The sequence below is a fragment of the Dendropsophus ebraccatus genome, chromosome 1, assembly GCF_027789765.1.
Source record: "Dendropsophus ebraccatus isolate aDenEbr1 chromosome 1, aDenEbr1.pat, whole genome shotgun sequence".
Taxonomy (NCBI): domain Eukaryota; kingdom Metazoa; phylum Chordata; class Amphibia; order Anura; family Hylidae; genus Dendropsophus; species Dendropsophus ebraccatus.
The window spans coordinates 146,216,882-146,237,747 of record NC_091454.1 but is presented as its reverse complement, the minus strand read 5'-3'; the positions used below and the strand labels follow the sequence as shown (position 1 = coordinate 146,237,747).

The window sequence follows — 20,866 nt, the reverse complement described above, 5'->3', positions numbered from 1 at the left end:
CAGGCCAGCCACTTGAGGAAAATAACCATTCTTCACTTATTAATATATGAGTTCCAAAGTCTTTAAGTTAGCCATACCCCTTCAACACAACAGCTGTCTGTCGAACATTCATTCTCCTGTTTCCCCCACATGCAGTAACACCTAGCTTCGCATTCATGTGCTCTTAATAGGAAAAGGGGAGGTAAGTCTGCTCTGGTGGAGACTTGTATCCCCGATGCCCTATCTTTCTCCAAACATCCTCTTTAGGGGGGAGGGTCAGAAAGCCCCTCTACACATTAGGCCAACTATTTTTCCAATGTGTGTGGGGGCCTTAACATGTGGATCATAGTAATATTTTTAAGTAACTTTTTGTGCTTTATGTTATGACCTTTTCCCATGGGTGATATAGGTGTTGAATAACTTTGCCCCTAAAATCAATGCAGTAATAAAAGAAATATATGTATCATACAGTCTATGTTTAACACTATACATTGCTTCTAAATTTTAGAAAAATATTTTTTCAAAGTACTGTATAAAAAAATATTGCAATACATGTGAAAGGCAATGAAAAAGAAAACATTCAGGGTTTTATACAAGATGTGACTGGGATGTTATAACAAATATCTACATCTTCTGTGCACAGCAAAATGACAATAAGCCATTGAGAGTAATAACTTAAGAGAGCGCTGAGAGAGTGCCCTAGAATAGGACGCCTCACTCTCCTCTGTGTCTCAGCACTGTGTAGTGGTTGTGAAAGCTTTGTTAGATCCGTGAGTCTTTGTACCAGTGGTTTCTACTAGCAACTATATTTCTAACAACTTGATATTAAAAACGCTTTGGAAAGTTTGGTGTTGTGGTATTTTTGTGTATGTGGGGTGTCATCCTATATGTGCTTTTAATGCATCAAAACAATACTGTTTTAAATAGCCCTTATTTTCAATAAGCAGCATCACATAAAAAACTTATAGCAGCTCTACAAGCAAGTCTGCGCAAAGGTTTGACCAAACGCAAAACCTTGCTAAGATGTAAAAAAAAGAGGTAACGTGAAAAGTTTCTTCATCATTACAAACATAGAAGACTGAGGGTACTATTACACGGAACGATAATCAGCCAAATCGGCCCGATACGGCCGATTATCGCTCCATGTAATAAATACAATGATCAGCTGATGACAACAATCATCGGCTGATTGCTGATATAGGCTCTGACCTATTTTCGTTGGGCGCCAACCACGCACCGCTACGTGTAATAGGGGTGCGCGGCCAGCGACTGACGATATACATTACCTATCCACGTTCCAGGGCTGCGGTCTTCTCCCCGGGTCCTGCGCGCTCTAGCTTCAGAGTGGCCTGTCAGCTGACAGGCCGCCCAGCCAATCACAGGCCGCGGCAGTCCCGGCCTGTGATTGGCTGAGCGGCCTGTTAGCTGACAGGTCACTCTGAAGTTAGAGCACGCGGGACCTGTGGAGAAGTGGAACGCAGCAGTAGCCCTGGAGCGTGGATAGGTAATGTATGAAGTTCAAACAAGGGCTACAAGGACATCGGTAACAATGTCCTTGCAGCCCTTGTTAAACGATTATTGGGCTGCTCATTTACAGGTATTATCGGGCCCCCATCGGCCCGTGTAATACCACCCTGAGGGCGAAAAAAGATCTCCTGTTCTATCCATATATTAACACGCTTTGTGACATCATTTGCTGGATGCCTGTTCCAAGCATCTACAGCTCTCAGTAAAACAACAAGAAAAATCAAACTGATATTAATGTTAGTGTATTTGAAGTGATTTTGTCAGTCATACATTATGTATACTTGTGCCAAACTTAGCACGGGTTTCATAAATAGTTAAGATTGAGGTAAGTTTCCAAGTGTTGTCTGGGCTGGAGTTAGACTGTGCAAAAATATGTTACTCCTAAGGAGTTTTGGAATAATTAAAAGCGTTGAAGTGAAAAAGTCATTTAAAAAACATACACAAAAAAGGTGCATAAATACAATGATAAATGCCCCCCTATACCTTTATTCTAACTCACAGGTGTCCAACTTGTGGCCCTCCAGCTGTTGCAAAACTACAATCCCCATCATGCACAGGACAGCCAAAGCTTTAGCTGTCCAGGCATGATGGGAACTGTAGTTTTGCACCAGCTGGAGGGCTGCGAGAATGACACCCCTATTCTAACTAGTGGCGTTTCTAAGCCAAGAGGCCATGTAGCAAATCTAGCTTCACCCATCATGTAAATCCTCAGATTATATTCCTGCTGATGCAATCAATTGTATCTTCAGGTTGCCTAGAACAGCTGCTGCTATACAGACGCCAGACATATACAGTAGACATACGCACAAAGGGGGCAGGATGCTTCACATGTCTTCCTAGAATAACAGCTATTCAGCTGTAAATAAGAGGCAGAATTTTGACGGATTTCTTTAACTGTTCAAAGTGTAGGCTGTGGGGATACAGGAAAAATAATGCACCAGAGATTGGAAAATAATTTAATTTATACATAATATCACTAAGACAACCGTATGAAGAGAATTCCATCCAAGTTAGTGTCCCACACTGTGGCTACTGCAGAGAGCATGCTGAAAAAGAGAGAAGACGTTTCAGACATATCCTATATTAGAACATCACTTTCGGATGAAATCCAAACTTTACAAATTTCAGATATTATAGCAAGATGTAGAGGGAATCCTTTTCAGCAATTATGTCAAGCTCGTTGTCCCTTTTTGCAAGATGTATTTAAAAAAAAGTATAAAAATAAAAAGTTTATACACTCACAGCTTCGCACAGATTCTGACAGCATCTCCTGTCCCAGAGATTCAGACTTCCAACTAGAAGTTTTCATCTGCAGCAAATCCATGAAAGAGATAACCAGACATTAGAATCCTAAGGAGCAAACCCAATCCTTGTGTGTGTAGCCGAGGTGTTCTTTTCTTGTACTCTACTTACCTGTTCCTTTAGAAACTCAGCTCGTTTCATTAGTGCCTGAATCTGAATAAGGATAAGTACATCTAGATTAACCAAGGGGGTAAGCTGTAGCTCCAGAATACAATCCTAAAGGAAGCAAGCTATCATCTTGGGTGTGCAGTGCATCTCCGCTAAAGCAAGCAACAGCTTTTCTGTGTAGCAGAAAAACTTTGTGGAGAATACACAGAAACAAATTAAAATTACATAAAATTAGTCCCAGTGGTTTAGTAAGTGTCATATATAAAGCAATTTATGACGCATTTTAGGATCTAATATACTGAAAATATATACCCAAATACATTTCCTTTTATTATTCTGACTATACATAGTTGTGATAGGGAGGTGCGGGTTCTTCCCTATACTCAGCAGCACACCTTTATGGTAAGTCCACACTACAGAATCCCGGCGGATCACCAGACGTGGATTCCGCAGCTCGCCCCCTCTCGCGGCTGTGCGCATCTCTGCTGGTCCCAAAGGCTTCATTCTATGGTTTGGCAGATTCCGCAGTCCACCCGAAGAATGAACCCGCTCATTCTTTGGGGTGGACAGCGGAATCTGCCAAACCATAAAATGAAGCCTATGAGACCAGCTGAGATGCGAGCCAGGATTCCGTAGTGTGGACATACCCTCATCGTGTATGGGGCTAGTGCACTGGATCACTGAGGACTGGTTTTAAAGTTATCTACCATACAAACATATTTTACTAACATTTCCTTCAGATTTTCTCCCACTAGAATACCATAATGTCTTGTCTTCAGCATGTCTACTTACTTCAGCATGTAGTAGCTCCCGTCTTCTTCCAGCAGGTTCGGCTGTAAGAGACCAAAATGAAAAAAGATAACATTAATTTGTGACGTTGCAGGTGAATCAGTGACTGAGACAGGACACCAATGCATCTGCTGACAGGCTGGGCAGGCCTGCAATGTCACAACCCTAGAACCTGGATGTGGCCACACTGCAGAGATGGAGCGGTAAGATACTGGAGACAGCACTGGAGCCAGGGAGAGTGTAGTTCAATATTTTCAATCAACCCCTCCAGCAGCGCATTTTCCCATGTTGTGCAAAACGTTGGTATATGGCCACATGAACTGTTCAGTGATGGTGCGGCCACTTACTGTAATTCATTGGCCTGTCTAAGGGTCTTTTTTTTTTTTTTTTTTTTTGCAGAAAACACTTTGCAGGAAGAGGAGATACCGAGATCATACTATCACCTACTGTGACTGCTGTGCCCCTGGCTTATTTATATATTACAGTCATCAATCATTGTAATTCTGCCTGTGATGATAATGAGATGACGGCTGAAAAGAGTTGTTGTTTTTTAAATACGGAGATTCTGCATGAATTGCTGTCAGATACACAACTATTAATAACAGGAAGTTAAAAAAAAATTACCTGGTACTACTTAGCACTATACACCTCCTATCATCACACTGTGTAACACTGCAGACGTGCTGCAAAATTACAGAAGACATATCACCCCCTATAACAACCCTTTGAACTGAAAAGTGAGTTCTAAGTATTGCTATTCATTTAAAGGGTAACGATAATATTTCATGGAGGGCAGGATACGCTGTAAAAACAGGGAGTCGGAGTCGTGGAGTCGGAGCTAGTTTTGGCTGGAGTTGGAGTCAGAAAAAAATGTACCGACTCCGACTCCAGCTTTAAAAATTTTTTTAAAAAATGTAGAATTAAATTTTGATATTAATTTTACAAGTTTTGCTCATGAATATATATTATGAGCAACATTCTAATACGACACTGACCCTATTACATAAGGGGGGTCATGGAAAAGTTGTCGGTCACGATTTGGCAGTTTGTTTCTGAGCTGGAAGAGTCCATTGTAGAAGAAGACATAAGTAGTGTAGCAGTAACCTCTGTCCTCAGTGTGGTGTTTTCTCTCTGAGAGAAGATTGTGTGTTTTTCTTCAGTGTTCAATGGCTGCAGATGTGTGTATGTGTGTGCGTGCTATGGCTGCAGTAGGCTGTGTGTGTGTGTGTGTGTGTGTGTGCGCGCGTGCGCGCTATGGCTGCAGCAGGCTGTGTGCATGTGTGCTATGGCCGCAGCAGGCTGTGTGTGTGTGTGGTGTGTGCTATGGCTGCAGCAGGCTGTGTGTGGTGTGCGCTATGGCTGCAGCAGGCTGTGTGTGTATGCTATGGCTGCAGCAGGCTGTGTGTGTGCTATGGCTGCAGCAGGCTGTGTGTGTATGCTATGGCTGCAGCAGGCTGTGTGTGTATGCTATGGCTGCAGCAGGCTGTGTGTGTGTATGCTATGGCTGCAGCAGGCTGTGTGTGTGTATGCTATGGCTGCAACAGGCTGTGTGCGTGCTATTGCGTGCCCCCACAGTGACCTTCTATATCACTGTGTTACCTCTATATCACTATGTGTGACCCCCTGTATATCACTATGGCTGACCTCTATATTACAGGGATCTGGAATTGTTAGCAGTGTTTCTTTGTGTATGGTGAATAATTAGTCAGAAACATAGAAGATTGTCAGCAGGAAAAGACCACCTGCTCCATCTAGTCTAGTTCGGAGTTGTTCAGGACATGGAGGCTGGAGACTGGCTGCATCCACTGCACACACAGGAGAAGCTGCTTTATATGTTTCCTTATTCCCTCATAAATCATGTAGGACATTAGGGAGAAGCTGCTGAGCCAGTGTGATAAATAACTCCCCTGGTATATGACTGGCCATTTATGAAGGAGTCGGAGTCGGCAGTCTTAGTCGGTCCTGATAAAATTCAGGAGTCGGAGTCGGAGTTGGAGCAGCGCATACCGACTCCACAGCCCTGGTAAAAAAAAAGCCTGCCACACTCCCAATGCAGGCATGCACCAGGTACAGATTTCTTCTGGCAGTGCTTTTGACTACATTGCAATCAATAGCACTGCTGGAAGAAATCAATATCTGGTGTGTGCCTGCATCAGTAGCGCGGCAGGTTTTTTCACAGCGCATCCTGCCGTCCGTGAAATATTATCGTTACTCTTTAAGAAAATGTGACAGATCTCTTATTCAGTGCATACAACTTGCAATATTTTCTGTGACCCTTTAATCATCTGCAATGTATGTAGTGTAAAGGCTAAATTTATTATGTCGTGGCAAAGAGAAGTCCTTATGCCATTAGCTTTAATAAGGGACACATATGTGACAGACTCTAAAGTTGGATGACTGCCAGCATATGAGATGATTTCTCCCAGGCTATTCTTCACCATCTCTCTGATCCAAACCACTCAGCCCGTAAAGCTGAGCCTATGTAATTGATGTGTCACATGAGCAGCTTGTCATACATATGTCCAGTTTTACAGACTTTCGCTTGAAAACAGCACAGTTTTTATGCTTCAGCTCTTGTACATCACAAAGTCTCATATAAGGCTTATGCTATTAGTTGAATGAATAAAAATGCTGACAAATGGGAACAGTAGTTTTGAAGCTGTAGTATTTTTTAGTGTTTGCTCAAAATGTGCTCCTTTTGAGTGCAACAACAAGACAAAGATCAAAGTAAACAGTGCACAGTGTCATATCACCTCAGAATAATTATCTCATCACAGACATCTTGCTTTAAAGGGGTTACCCAGAACTACAAAAACTTGGCCACTTTCTTCCAGAGACAGGACCATGGAGTTAAAAAAACCCCACCCAAATGATGACAAGAGCAGTGCTGTTTCTGAAAGAAAGTGGCCATATTTTTGTAGCACTGGATAACCCCTTTAAGATGAAAGCCATCATGACTATCAACTGATTACTGGCAATTAGAGCCCGCAAACAACTGATCTGGCCGGGTTAAGCTATTACTGATTTCTCAATCTCTAACAAGGAAATGTAGTATTAACCTTATCCCAGCTCTCTCTGCTTTGGCTCATAGAGAGGGGATTCCTCCGTGACGTCAATATAGGACATGTTATTAGGATACCATCTTTACGAAATTGAGAATAAAACCTGAAAATTCTTTACTTTATCTATAGGAGCCTTATCAGACAAAATACTTCCACTTACCAGATAGCATTAGTATTAACTCTCCCAGGCTCTGCTGGTATAGATCCAGGGCATCTGCAACCTGTCCTTCTTCATCCTGCAGGGACATTCATAACACAAGGAATATAGGGAAGATCTAGCAAAGAAGGTTGCTGCTATTTGTTCTGCTGACTTCATACCTTCACAACCGCAGCTGAGGCCACATCCAAAGCAGCAAACAGACGTGGCTTGTTCTGTGACATCTCTACAATAAAGGATTAAAGGTCTTCATTAGTTTTGGCTACATGCAAAAATATACACATGCTAAGATGTAATATAAAATTACATGTAATACACAGGTTTATTTTTTTTTTTTAATAAAAGATATTTAAGAAGGAATTTCTTTGTGTCAAGTCACAGCATCTCATCTGTCTTTAGAGATGAGCGAACCTGGAGCATGCTCGAGTCCATCCGAACCCGAACTTTCGGCATTTGATTAGCGGTGGCTGTTGAAGTTGGATAAAGCCCTAAGGCTATGTGGAAAACATAGATATAGTCATTGGCTGTATCCATGTTTTCCAGACAACCTTAGAAATTTATCCAAGTTCAGCAGCCCCAGCTAATCTAAATGCCGAACGTTCGGGTTCAAAAGGACTCGAACTCGATTCGCTCATCTCTATCTGTCTTTACTGATACCCCTACATGCACTGTTGTTTGCTGCTATACATTTACAAAAACAAAGAAAAATCTACAACCAAATAAATAAACATTAAACACTTAGAACGGGTCCAGGGTCACAGAAAACACATCTGTCTATCCATCTATATAGATATAGATAATATATCTTACCTTTCAAAAGCTCCCGAGATGATATACCCTGTAGCAGCAGGCTCTTATTATTAGATGACACCAGGACCTTCAGTTCCTCGGCTCGGGACACGTACTGACAAACCTGCACCATGCACAGATTAACACTTTACTCATAAACAGCCAACGCTGAATACATCATTTTTAGCTGGAAAATTGCATTTTGTATCCAAAAACATGGAGGCATTTCATCATTCATTGCTAAAGACACAGGGTATGATTGAAGGCAGGAAACAGACACTTAGAACGAACCTTAGAGCGGATGGCTTCTTTACGACGAACATCTGTTTCATCTACATGAAATAATACAGTAGTTAAGTGCATTTTAAAACTTAACATTTATGCAAATGAAACATCTGCAGCCACTTCCTAGTAAAAAAAAAAAACATAAAGAAAAAAATGAATGCTTACAGTGCAGGGCAGGGATGAAGTATTCTAGAGCTCGGCAGTACAATGTGAGGGCAGCTGAATGCTCTCCGGCTCCATCTTTCTCTACTGCCTCCCCTACAAAGGCTGCCTGTATATAAAATTCAAGATCATCAGCTAAAGGTGATGACAAAGCAAAACAAGACTTCAAGAAACATATCAAATGAATAAAACATATATTTATTAAAAACTAAATTAAATAACCTAACCATAACAAACTGTAGTTTATTGACAAAGTGGGAAAGAAAATGGGGAAATGTCCGATTTCTTTCATAGAATTAGTATAGAGTAATTGCTACTGTATTTGTACACCAAGGCTATGTTCACACAGTGAATAAGCAGTGGCCGTTAATTGGCAGTTCAAACAACGTCCGTTGAAAACTGCACTAGAATCAATGCACAATGGCCGGAAATAATTGACATGTCAATTATTTCAACAGCTGTATCAAACAACAACTGTTGCTCAATACATTGCGTGAACAACACTTTACACAAAAACAACGGTCATTCTTGTCATACAATGTACATTATGTGAACATAGCCCAAAATAGTACAATTAGGTCTACTCATTAGAAATAATTTATACCACCCACACTCAAACAAATAGGGGGGGGGGGAGGGGTAAGGTCACATTAAATGTAAGATACTTACAGCTTTTTGCAAAGACTCTGCACATGGCATGTGCTCCAGGTCCACAAATGGATGGTTGAAGAAATCTGGGAAAGAAATTCGCTGATCAGGGTCTCTTACCAAGAGCAGCTGGAGTAGATCACGACATTCTGGGGAAACCCGTGGTCTTGTTGGGAGCTATGAATGAAGAAATAAAAATGAAGTTCACTTTCAGAGATGTGTGGATTAGGTCCTGAGGGATGCATATAAAGTTGTATTATTGCAAAGCTGGTCATACATATGTTAAATCGTTCAAAGCAAGCCTTTCTGATTCCAGTTGGATCCAAGTAAATCTAATATGTAAAGGCACAGTGTCTCTTGGCTGGCTCTCAATGTGCCCAATTTTTTGTAAACAAATAAACAGGGTATTGGGCATTATAAACACACAATATTGTGAATTCTGCATATCTGATATCAAGTAAGGTAAAGCTGGGTTCACACTGTCTTTTTTCTGTCTATTTAATGTGAATGTTTGAAGGAGAAAAAAATGGATGCTGCTGTATGCCAAATTGGAGAATAAGTTTTCCATTGACTTACATTATAAAAAAAAAGAAAAAACTGGTGTTTTTTTTCACATATGTAAAAACATGGTTTACCATATTTTTCTGTACGTTAAATGTAAGCATAGTGGAATTGATGCAAAAACACTGTGTGAACCCAGCCAAAGAGTAAGCTTGAAATTACACTGCTTTTAATGTAACGTATTGTCCAACATACTACTAAAAGACTTAATACACGATACTAAGAAAAAAGGCAATCAACACTACTACAAGTACAGCTATTAACGTTTAAAGGAGAAGTCCAGTGGATTATAAAATCCTGCAGCCAGCAGGGGCAGGGGGAAAAAGTACTTCCTCCCCGGGGCTGGCGGTAAGCAGCCGGACAGGCTGTGGGACCCCCGCTGGAAAGCATATTCCCCCAAGTGGTGATGATGTCATGACTTGGGGGAAAAGGCCTGTCCCGGCTGGTGGACTGGCCGCTCAGTTAATCAGTGACTGAAGCGGCGTACACTGATTGGTTAGCGGCCACTTCATCAGCTGGGTCATGAAAGGTCAGCTCTGGACACCCTGAAGCCTGGCATGGGTCCTGCGGCCAGTTCTGCCCCTAACCACGGGTTTGGGGAGAAATAAGTTAGTACTTGTAATCAATTTCCTTCCTGCCCCGTCGGCTGCCAGATTTTATAATCTGCTGGACTTCTCCTTTAAGTGGATTGTCCAACATTAGAGTTTTATTCCAGAAACAGTGCCAGAGATATCTACAAGTTCTATGTGGTATTGCAGCTCCATTGACATTAATGAGGCTAAGCTGCAATACCACATACAACCTGTGCACAGGTGTAGTGCTGTTTCTACAAGAAAGTTGCCATGTATTTTAATCCTGCACAGCCCTTTTAATGGCTACACTACCTAGTAAATATTAGAGTGCCATTTAACCTCTTCACACGTCTTACCTCTATACTCTGGTTACTTCTTATTTTTTCCTCCAGTTCTGAGAATGACCTAGATGCAAATGGTGCTCTCCCAAATAAAGCCTCTGAGATGAAAGAGAAGTGACTAATGACATATATGGAGCATTAATGAAAACAAGTGATATGTCTAAAAAACATTTCATTCTGCAGCCGCTATAGAATTCTTCACACACCCTCTTGAAGGGAACCATCAAGATTTTCCCAGTAAGTAACAAAATAGCATCACATTAGAATCATGTGATTAACCCTTTCACAACCTGAGATTATTGATGCCTCAATGCCCAGGTCATGATTTTACATCAGTTTATGGGATCATAAAGATCCCATAAGCTGATGTCCCCTAGCTCTGCCGCCTCTCCGATGTCCCCTGCCGCTGTTACAATCTTGTATCAGCGGCAGGGGAGAGAGAAGAGGTGAGAGAGCTGACAGGCACGCGCTGGAATACTTAGTAGAGATGAGCGAACAGTGAAATATTCGATAATTCGAAATTCCATTCGAATAGCTCCCGATATTCGTATATTCGAACCAATATCGAAACCCATTATAGTCTATGGGAGAAAAATACTTGGGGCCTGGAAATCAATATTCGACTACTAGAAGGTCAGCAGGGGACGCATGCCTGGGTGCATCTAAACACTAGTGAGAAGTGAATATCCCAATTTTGGGGTTCGGATCCCGAAGACGAACAAAAAAAATAAATGTTTGTGATCGGTTCGTGTACGCCGAAGATTCACAAACAAATTATGAGCGTAAAATAGAAGCGTACGTTTCGGTCTAGTGGTACGCACTTGGCTACGTATCAGGTCAGGTGCAGTGTAAAATACGTAATAACAAAAATTAATGATAACTACAAAACAGGTATTATCGCAGTCACAGTATACAGCCGTATACCGGATATATAATTGTTTTTTACAATAATAAAGATGAAAGAGCCGTTCAACTCCTTTACAGGACGTAGACTGCACAAATTGTAGTAGCAAGATAACAGGTATTGTCCCGCAATCGTAGTATACAGCTGAACACACTGCCTGTCTCACAACAGCTTCTAAATATGTGGTTTTTATACTTTTAACCCTAACAAAAGCTTTTGGGGGGCCCTTCTAACTTAACCTAAAAGCTTTCTCTCCCTGGTATACAGTCGGTCCCTCTCTAGCTCCAACCAGCAAGTGACACAAATCTGAAATCCACTATTCTTAAATTCAGGAGGTGAGGTAGTCTAGCTAGCCAATCACAGTTAGAGGTTTTTTAAAGTCCTCCCTATTCCTAGTGCCTGTTCCTCCCCCCTGCATGTTTATTGGCTGGATGTGGGAGGGTGAATCCAATTATTACTGTGTTATTGTTTAAATATTCAAACGCAATCGAATAGCGTGAATAACGTACTGTTCGATTGAATAGCTATTTTATCGAATACTATTCGCTCATCACTAATACTTAGGACTAGTGTTGAGCAGACTTGGGCAGAAATGTTCAGCAAACTCAAATGTTTGACATTTGACTCCCGGTGATGTTTGACATTTGACTCCCGGTGGCTGGAGAAGTTGGATGCAGCACTAGGATTGCCAGAAAAACATGGATACAGCCTATGACTGAACCCGAACCGTTCAGCAAGTCTGTTCAACACTGCTTGGGACATATAGGGGGAGATTTATTAAACATGGTGTAAAGTGAAACTGGTTCAGTTGCCCCTAGTAACCAATCAGATTCCACCTTTTATTCCTCACAGATTATATGGAAAATGAAAGGTGGAATCTGATTGGTTGCTAGGGGCAACTGAGACAGTTTCACTTAACACCATGTTTGATAACTCTCTCCCATACTGTCTACTTGTGACTATGTTAAAGCGACTCTGTACCCACAATCTGCCCCCCCCCCTCCCCAATCCACTTGTACTGTCAAATAGCTACTTTTAATCCAAGATCTGTCCTGAGGTCCATTCGGTGATGCAGTTATTGCCCTAAAAAACAACTTCCCACTCACCTCATCATTAGGAAAGCTCCTGGGCAGTATTTTTCCCATGCATCACTTGTGTGAACATTGCACAGGTGCTTTAACGATCCAACACATGTGCAGTGTTCACACAGGTGATGAATAGGAAAAATCTTGCCCAAGGCATTCCTAATGTTGATGAGGGTGGGGAGGAGTGACAGAGAGGCGGTGCAAGGCTTGGGCAGACATACTCTAGGCCACGGTAATTTGACAAAGGGCTGCAAGTTTAAAAGTTGTTTTGTAGGACAATAACTGCATCCCCTGCCAAACAAACCCCAAGACAGATCTTGGATTAAAAGCAGATTGTGGGTACAGAGTCACTTTAAAGTACATTTAAAAAAACAACAAGTATTTGTATTATGTATCAGTGTTATGTAAGGGTTCAAAAAGTCTGCGAATGTAGAGCAAAAGAGGTCAGCGAATGCACAACTTTATCTCGTACTCCACAAGATTCTGAAAAAGGGTAAAATTGCATAAAGGATTGGCTCTTAAAATGATCTGTGAGGATATTTTTTATATTATATTAAAAGAAAACTAAAATCATTAAAACATAAAATAGGATACCACATACATAAGTGTACAGAGATCTTATTTACTTCACAGTGATTGGCCCCGTTCACACTGAGCAAGAACGTCGGAATTCCGCAGCGGAGCACTCTGCTGCGGAATCCTGCCTTGCTCAGTGTCTCACTGTGAGTAAATGAGAGGGTGCGCGCTCCTCCACAGCCGCCGCTCAGAGAAGTGACATGTCAGAATTCGAGCAGAATTCAAGTGGAGTTCAAGCGGAATTTGAGCAAAATTTCAAGCAGAATTTAAGCCCCGTTGACTTTTATAGGACTCCTCTAGCAGCATCTGCCCATAGAATGAACCTGTTCACTCTTCGGACAGAACGCGGATTCTGCGCGGAATCCAGACAGAATTCCGAATGGAAATTCTACTGTGTGCACAGACAGACGGAATTCTGATTTTGCTCTATTTTGCATTTAAAGGGGCGGAATTCTGTGCGGATTCCGCCGCAAAATACGTGTGGAATCCGCACAGAATTCCACGCATTTAAATGCAACATTGCTCCTTTTCCACAAGAATTGCTCAGTGTGCACATACCCTCAGACAGAGATGTCAGAAGAGAGCACTGTGTCAGACTGAAAAGAAAACATCACTTTCTGTTGGACATACAGCAGCTGATATGTATAGGAAGACTTGAGATTTTTAAATAGAAGTAAATTACAAACCTATATAACTTTCTGAAACAAGTTGATTTAAGGGTGCCTTCACACAGGACAACTTGCAGCGGCAATCTTGCTGCGAGTTTTGCAGCGAGATCCGCTACGAGGTAAGGTCCTGGCATGCCCCCTGAAAGACCGCTGCGAGTATGTAATGCAGCCACCCCCTTAACCCCTTAATCGGCTCCCGCTGTCTGTATATACATTACCTGTCTCCTTGCTGCAAGGGGTCCTGGCTTCCTGCTCTGCCGCCCAGCCAATCAGTGTGTTGCCCAGCCGCAGCCACCGATTGGCTGGACGGGAGAGCAGGAAGCCGGGACCCCATGCAGCAAGGAGAAAGGTAACGTATTTACAGACAGCGTGGGAGCCGATTAAGGGGTTAAGGGGGCGGCTGATTACATACACAGGGGCCTGTAAGGACCTTACCTTGTAGCGGATCTCACTGCAAAACTCGCAGCAAGATTTCCGCTGTCATACTGTGTGAAGGCACCCTCAAAGAAAAAGATTTTCGCTGGAGTACCCCTTTAAAGGGACATTTTTTACAACTGCAGATTTTGTGTGTATATATAAGTACATATATGGTTGTTACCTAGTAAATAGTTGCTCTGAGTCATCTGTATACTAGTGTTTTTATATGCTGGTATCTTACAATAATCCAGTATACGTATACAAGCAATGTAATTACTGTGAAGTATACAAGATCTCCGTACATTTATTTATGTGATTTCCTATTTTATGTTTTAATGATGTCAGTTTTTTTAAATACAATAAAATATCCTTGGAGATCACCTTGAGAGCCAACTCCTTTATATAAGCATTTTAATTTTGCAAGATTCAAAGGCACAATAGAGCACACATTTGAGTCCTGCAAATTTAAAGCTATACCATCAGGAAATGGACTAAATGTGGTCACTAGCAGAGTACATTCTGTCCATCATATTCAATAGGTGCACTACAACTGCACAGCGGTATATTCTAGTATACCATTTTGCCGATAGCCCGAGGTATACCAGGAACCTACAGCTGAAATGTAATAAGAACCCAGCTTTAATCTGTTTTTTCACAACCCAATACCCTCTACTCAAATGAGATACTACTAAACATTTTTAATATAGGATTGAACTAATATAGATAAAAGACAAGTCATAATCAGTAATGTATATGTTACTTCACTGTGACAATGTGAAAAATATGGCGAGAGATTTCTTACCATACAGAATGACCCCAACAGACCAGAGGTCTACTCGAGCATCATAGTGTTTGCTGCACACCATCTCAGGGGCCATATACAGAGGAGATCCTCGTAGTGACTGGGGCCCATCTTGGCATATCATGTGCTGGGCAAAACCAAAATCTAGCAGAAAAATGAATCTTTAATAAGCAAAAGAATAGATAACATTACTAATTCCTCATCACTGGCTAAATATTGAGCACTGTTCGTACATGATCAAAACCCATCTAGTAATTGTTTTTCATGACTACTTCACCATGAACTAAAGGTTGCCATACATATTCAATAAATGGCAGCCGAGCCCCCTCTTACACTTGCACACTAGCATGCATGTTTATTTTAATAGGTAGTTAGGAATAAGCTGCTGCCAGACCACTCTGGCAGCAATGCATGTCCTGTGGAAACAAGGAATTGGCCTTGTAGGCCCCTTTTACCAGGCCACGAAACACTGATCAGGAAGCCTTTTAGGAGGCTTCAGGAAACCATCAGTATTACCTGCCAGTAAAACCAGAAAAGTAAAAAAAAAAAAAAAAAAGAAAAAAATCATACTCACCTACTGCAGTGGTGTCCTCCTTCGCATTCTATTTTGCTCTGAATGTGGAGAAGTGACATCGCTTGTGCACTGCAACATTGGGGGGAAGTAGCAGCCTTTTGTGGCAGAAAGTACAATACTGCATCCGACCACAAGGCCAATGACTCCTGGCCGTGTCAATCACAACACCGTCTATTAACTGTATGTGCTCCTGATTGGGAGCACATACAGTTAAAGGGCCTACGCCAGCACCCAGCGGCAGTCACCGGGGCTGCTATACAATCCATCTGGAATTTCGGACAGTTTCTGGATGTGCATCCGGAGCTGTCTGATATTCTGGATGCCCCCATAGGGTTCTATTGGTCATTTGTGACACAATTTAAGACAAATTCAAGACAAGTATATATATATATATTGACGGTTGCTTTGTCACGCAGAGATTTGGTGTATAATTATAGGACATTTCTGGCAGGGAAAAATCCTCAAGGGTATCTATGCCAAATGCAAACCTATGGGTCTGGAAATTTACCTGGATTTCTTGGTAACAAGTCCGGGTAAATTTCCTGGATGTGTGTAGGGGGCCCTAAAGTGCAACATGCCTGATGCCTCTTTCCACCAACATCTGCCATCAGCAGGAAGTTGGACAGAGAATGACCAAACTCACCAGCAAGCTTTAGGTGGGGCTTATCAAGACTACTAAGGAGAATATTTTGAGGCTTCAGATCCAAGTGTGAAATGTTTCTTTCATGCAGAAACTTCAAAGCACTAGCTGAAAAAAGAAAAACAAAAGTTACTTTACATTTTAAGCAAGCTGCATTCTTATATACAATATATTATCAGAATGTTTTCAGGTTCCATTTGTGGCTCAGTCCCCTCTTTATTTATCTATGCCTCCTGTTAGCATGATGGCTCAATTCTCTGCATGCCAAGGCTTTAAGCTATGGCCAAACAGAACATGCAGAGAAATGCTCACAGTTAAGTCAAACTTAATTAAAAAAATATAATCTACAATTAAATTTTATAGTGAATTTTGCTGCAAATTCCTCGACTCACATTTACATATTCTGCACTAGAATTAGCAATGGCAAATTCACATTATTTCCTTATTGGTAGCCCACCCTAACTGTGCTGCTGTGCTGCTTCGCCCTAACTGAAAGCCGCCGCTTAGAGAATGTGCAATTCAGATAATATATATTCTGGAACGCCATATAATACATAGCTGATATAAATAAAACCCACTTTCTTCTTTGCTCTAGTTTTTCTTTACATTTGTAGCGAAAGAAGAGAGGTCTATAAACATCAACAGCAAAAAGAATAACTACCTACCAAGCTGCTGAAGGAAAATTTGAGTAACCTTCTCAGGAAGAATACGTCTGGTGCGGATAAATCGAGAAAGGTCTCCGCCAGCACAATACTCTGTGATCAGAAATATATAATCCCGGTCCCACTGTGACAGCCATCCAGCATATGCAACAAAAGGAAATGAAAGTGAACACAGGACAAGGACCTGAAAATTCTCTAGATTACATGTAAATGGCTGCCTTGTACTATCACATTACACACAAAGTCGCCATTGGAGTTTTGATGCAGCTTTTTTAACCAAAACCAGAAGTGGGTCCATCGGGGAGGAGAAGTTTCAGTCTTCCTTTACTTTTCCTATTCCCCTTTGAATCCACTTCTGGCTTTGACAAAAAAATGCTGGGTGTGACATGGGCCCAAGTCTGGAATCACAAGACAACAGGGTCCCATGGGCACTGTTGTTGTTGGGGACGCAATGGATCCGCCGTCGCAGTTTTAGTTGGGAAACCTTGGTGTAAACCCAGCAATATACACTCACCGGCCACTTTATTAGGTACACCTGTCCAACTCCACGTTACCACTTAATTTCTAATCAGCCAATCATATGGCGGCAACTGACATGGTCAAGACAATCTCCTGCAGTTCAAACCGAGCATCAGTATGGGGAAGAAAGATGATTTGAGTGCCTTTGAACGTGGCATGGTTGTTGGTGCCAGAAGGGCTGGTCTGAGTATTTCAGAAACTGCTGATCTACTGGGATTTTCACGCACAACCATCTCTAGGGTTTACTGAGAATGGTCCTAAAAAGAAAAAACATCCAGTGAGCGGCAGTTCTGTGGGTGGAAATGCCTTGTTGATGCCAGAGGTCAGAGGAGAATGGGCAGACTGGTTCGAGCTGATAGAAAGGCAACAGTGACTCAAATAGCCAACCGTTACAACCAAGGTAGGCAGGAGAGCATCTCTGAGCGCACAGTACGTCCAACTTTGAGGCAGATGGGCTACAGCAGCAGAAGACCACACCAGGTGCCACTCCTTTCAGCTAAGAACAGGAAACTGAGGCAACAATTTGCACAAGCTCATTGAAATTGGAAGTAGAAGCTGCGACATTCGGATGGTAGGGTCAGAATTTGGCGTCAACAACATGAAAGCATGGATCCATCCTGCCTTGTATCAACGGTTCAGGCTGGTGGTGGTGGTGTCATGGTGTGGGGAATTTTTTCTTGGCACTCTTTGGGCCCCTTGGTACCAATTGAGCATCGTTGCAACGCCACAGCCCACCTGAGTATTGTTGCTGACCATGTCCATCCCTTTATGACCACAATGTACCCAACATCTGATGGCTACTTTCAGCAGGATAATGCGCCATGTCATAAAGCTAGAATCATCTCAGACTGGTTTCTTGAACATGACAATGAGTTCACTGTACTCAAATGGCCTCCACAGTCACCAGATCTCAATCCAATAGAGCATCTTTGGGATGTGGTGGAATGGGAGATTCGCATCATGGATGTGCAGCCGACAAATCTGCGGCAACTGTGTGATACCATCATGTCAATATGGACCAAAATCTCTGAGGAATGCTTCCAGCACCTTGTTGAATCTATGCCACGAAGAATTGAGGCAGTTCTGAAGGCAAAAGGGGGTCCAACCCGTTACTAGCATGGTATACCTAATAAAGTGGCCGGTGAGTGTAGTTCTTCCTCCAGAAGGATGCACTTCTGACTCTGGGACAGAAAACTGCATCACAAACTGCATGAAGCCATTAAGAAGTCATTTTATGCAAAAGGCAAAGAAAGCGAGGAGATTGTAGTGGCTGACCTGGAAGTCCTTCAGCTCAAGGATGTGTGGATGATGGACAGTTTTCAGGATCTCAATTTCTGTCAGTAGGTTTTCCACAGAAGCTTTATTAAGGCTTTTTTTGCTGACACACTTAATGGCCACTACTTCACGAGTGTTGTGCTATCAAGAGAGGGGGGAAATCATAGAAGATGAAGGTTAGGCAATGATGGGAAGACGTGAGGACATCTCCAGCTCTGTATAATGCATTGGGAAAGTCTTCAGACCTTTTCTTATGTTGTGGCCTTGTGATGAAATAATAATAATAATAATAATAATAATACATTACCACCCCAATCATTCTGCACCTAATACCCCATGATAACAAAGAAAACAGAAGGTTAGAAATCTTTGCTGGTTTATTGTAAAGGAACCACTAAAATACTGTATTAATATAAGTATTTGGACCCTTTACTCAGAACTTAGCTGAAGAACCGCTGAAAAAGATTACAACCTCCAGTCTTTTTGTGTCCCACAAGGCTTACACACCTGGATGTGGGGATTTAATGCCATTCTTTTCCAAAGATCCTCGCAAGCTCTGTTAGGTTGGATAGGCACCATCAGAGGGTGAGATGTTCATGTCATTGACAGAGTTGTCCCTAACCCACTCCTGTATAATCTTGGTTGTGGGCTTATGGTCATTGTCTTGTTTACGGCTATGTTCACACAACGTACCTTTTATGAAAAGAACGGCCGCTGTTTTCATAGTGAAATGTGTTGAATTGTGTTGTGTGACACAATGTATTGAACAATAATTAACATGTCGATTATTTCCGTCCGTTGTGTATTGATTTCAAAGTAATTTTCAGAGCAACAACGGATGTTTTTGACACCCACTACAACAACCTTTCTTTTTGAATACCAAACAACGGCCGTTGTTTGTACGTTGTGTGAACATACCCTAGGGGCCAGTTTCACACATACAGTATCGCAGGGGATTTCATGCTGTGAGTTCTGCATCAAAGTCCGCTGCAGATTTTTCATTCTGCTGCGAGTACTGTATGTAAAGCCCCTTCCCACTTAACCCACCAGTGCGGGCGAAAACGTCACTTGCTTCTCCAGCTCCCTGCTGTCCCATTCAGCGGCTGCGGTGGCTGTTGTGGGGCAGCATCATTATTTAGTACTACTATTGAATAATTCCATTTATATGTTACTTCTTATTTTTACACCCTGAAAATCCACAGCATGTGATGTCACATATTACCCACGCTCTTACTGAGGCCAGTTTGGGCAAGTATTCTGCAGTGTAATATGGGCGAATGATAAAACACCATATAAACCCAGCAGTGGCGGTATGGTGGCAGGTGAACTCTGAAGCCAATGATCTTCCCCTGCGATCACCTGCCGGTACAGGACATCATCACTGGGACCAGTATACAAGGATGGGGGATGGGGGGGGGGGTGAGTAGTTCTTCCTATATACTCCATATGGGTCATATTTACTAACCTAAAACCATAGCTTCCACCTGCAGCCATGAGGGGGCGTGGCTGAGCACTCATACAGGTATAATGTAAGGACATACATGTAGCCCACAGGCCTGCTCATACATGTAACTGCACTACACTGCCACCTGCTGGAGACCACACACCACACACGGGCACTATGCCCGGAACCGCCCCCCCGCACCGAGCAGGTTACCTTCCTGTAGGCCTTATACACGGTGGCATAGGTGCCGCTGCCCAGTTTATCAGTCAGAATGAAGTCATTGAGCCGAGGGGGAGCCCAGCCAGCCATGATGTGCCATGTACCCTCCGCCTGTCCCCGCGGTCTATGTGCCCCCCTCACCGCAGACGGCTGCCGGGCACGCACCGGGCACCATAGTGATGTTGTGGAGCTGTCATTCTACATCGCTCTTCCTTATTGCCGTTAAAGGAACAGGAAGCTGCAAGCGCCGCTGAGGACACTGATAACTAGCGCCCTCGTGTGGCGGATCTGCTGTATGTACAGAATGCTTCCTCTGTATACTGACTAATTGAGTTTCATGCTGATATGACTTAGAGCTACTTGACATGAGAATTGGAGGGGCTCCTAATTTTATTTATTTATTTATTTATTTATTTTAAACACAAATAGAATAGTCTAGACAGCAAAAGGTGAATAAGACATAAACTAAAATGACATCAAATCAAAAGTGCTCCCGACACAGCAGAGCTATAGTGGGTGTCTAGATATAGAGTAAGAAGCAGAGGTTAGGTAGGGGTATAGAGAGTAAGAAGCAGAGGGTAGGGGTATAAAGAGAAAGAAGCAGGGGGTAGGGGTATAGAGAGTAAGAAGCAGAGGGTAGGGGTATAGAGAGTAAGAAGCAGGGGCTAGAGGTATAAAGAGTAAAAAGCAGGGGGTTGGGGTATAGAGAGTAAGAAGCAGAGGGTAGGGGTATAGAGAGTAAGAAGCAGGGGGTAGGTAGGGGTATAGAGAGTAAGAAGGAGATTGTAGGGGTATAAAG

The 20,866-nt window shown here is 42.4% G+C and overlaps 1 protein-coding gene across 1 annotated transcript; it reads right to left on the bottom strand.

The window, feature by feature from the left end:
- Positions 1–2,448: 2,448 nt before the first annotated feature.
- ULK3 (unc-51 like kinase 3) lies at positions 2,449–20,306 on the bottom strand. The gene is made up of 16 exons (XM_069981466.1): positions 20,062–20,306; positions 18,405–18,545; positions 16,614–16,734; positions 15,952–16,056; positions 14,735–14,878; positions 10,298–10,380; positions 8,830–8,985; positions 8,164–8,269; positions 8,005–8,045; positions 7,735–7,837; positions 7,086–7,150; positions 6,928–7,003; positions 3,709–3,749; positions 2,920–2,961; positions 2,749–2,815; positions 2,449–2,552 (listed from the first exon to the last, which is right to left on the bottom strand). Exons 1-16 carry the CDS (start codon positions 20,155–20,157, stop codon positions 2,536–2,538), a joined length of 1,404 nt encoding a protein of 467 aa, XP_069837567.1. The 5' UTR covers positions 20,158–20,306; the 3' UTR covers positions 2,449–2,535.
- Between the last annotated feature and the right edge of the window lie 560 nt (positions 20,307–20,866).

Coding starts and splice junctions, on each gene's coding strand:
- ULK3 (XM_069981466.1), bottom strand. CDS start 20,157: ATGGCTGGCTGGGCTCCCCCTCGGCTCAATGACTTCATTCTGACTGAT. Junction 10,381..14,734: donor TGTTGGGGTCATTCTGTATG/GTAAGAAATCTC, acceptor CTTTCATCTCAG/AGGCTTTATTTGGGAGAGCA. Junction 7,151..7,734: donor ATCTCGGGAGCTTTTGAAAG/GTAAGATATATT, acceptor CCTTTATTGTAG/AGATGTCACAGAACAAGCCA.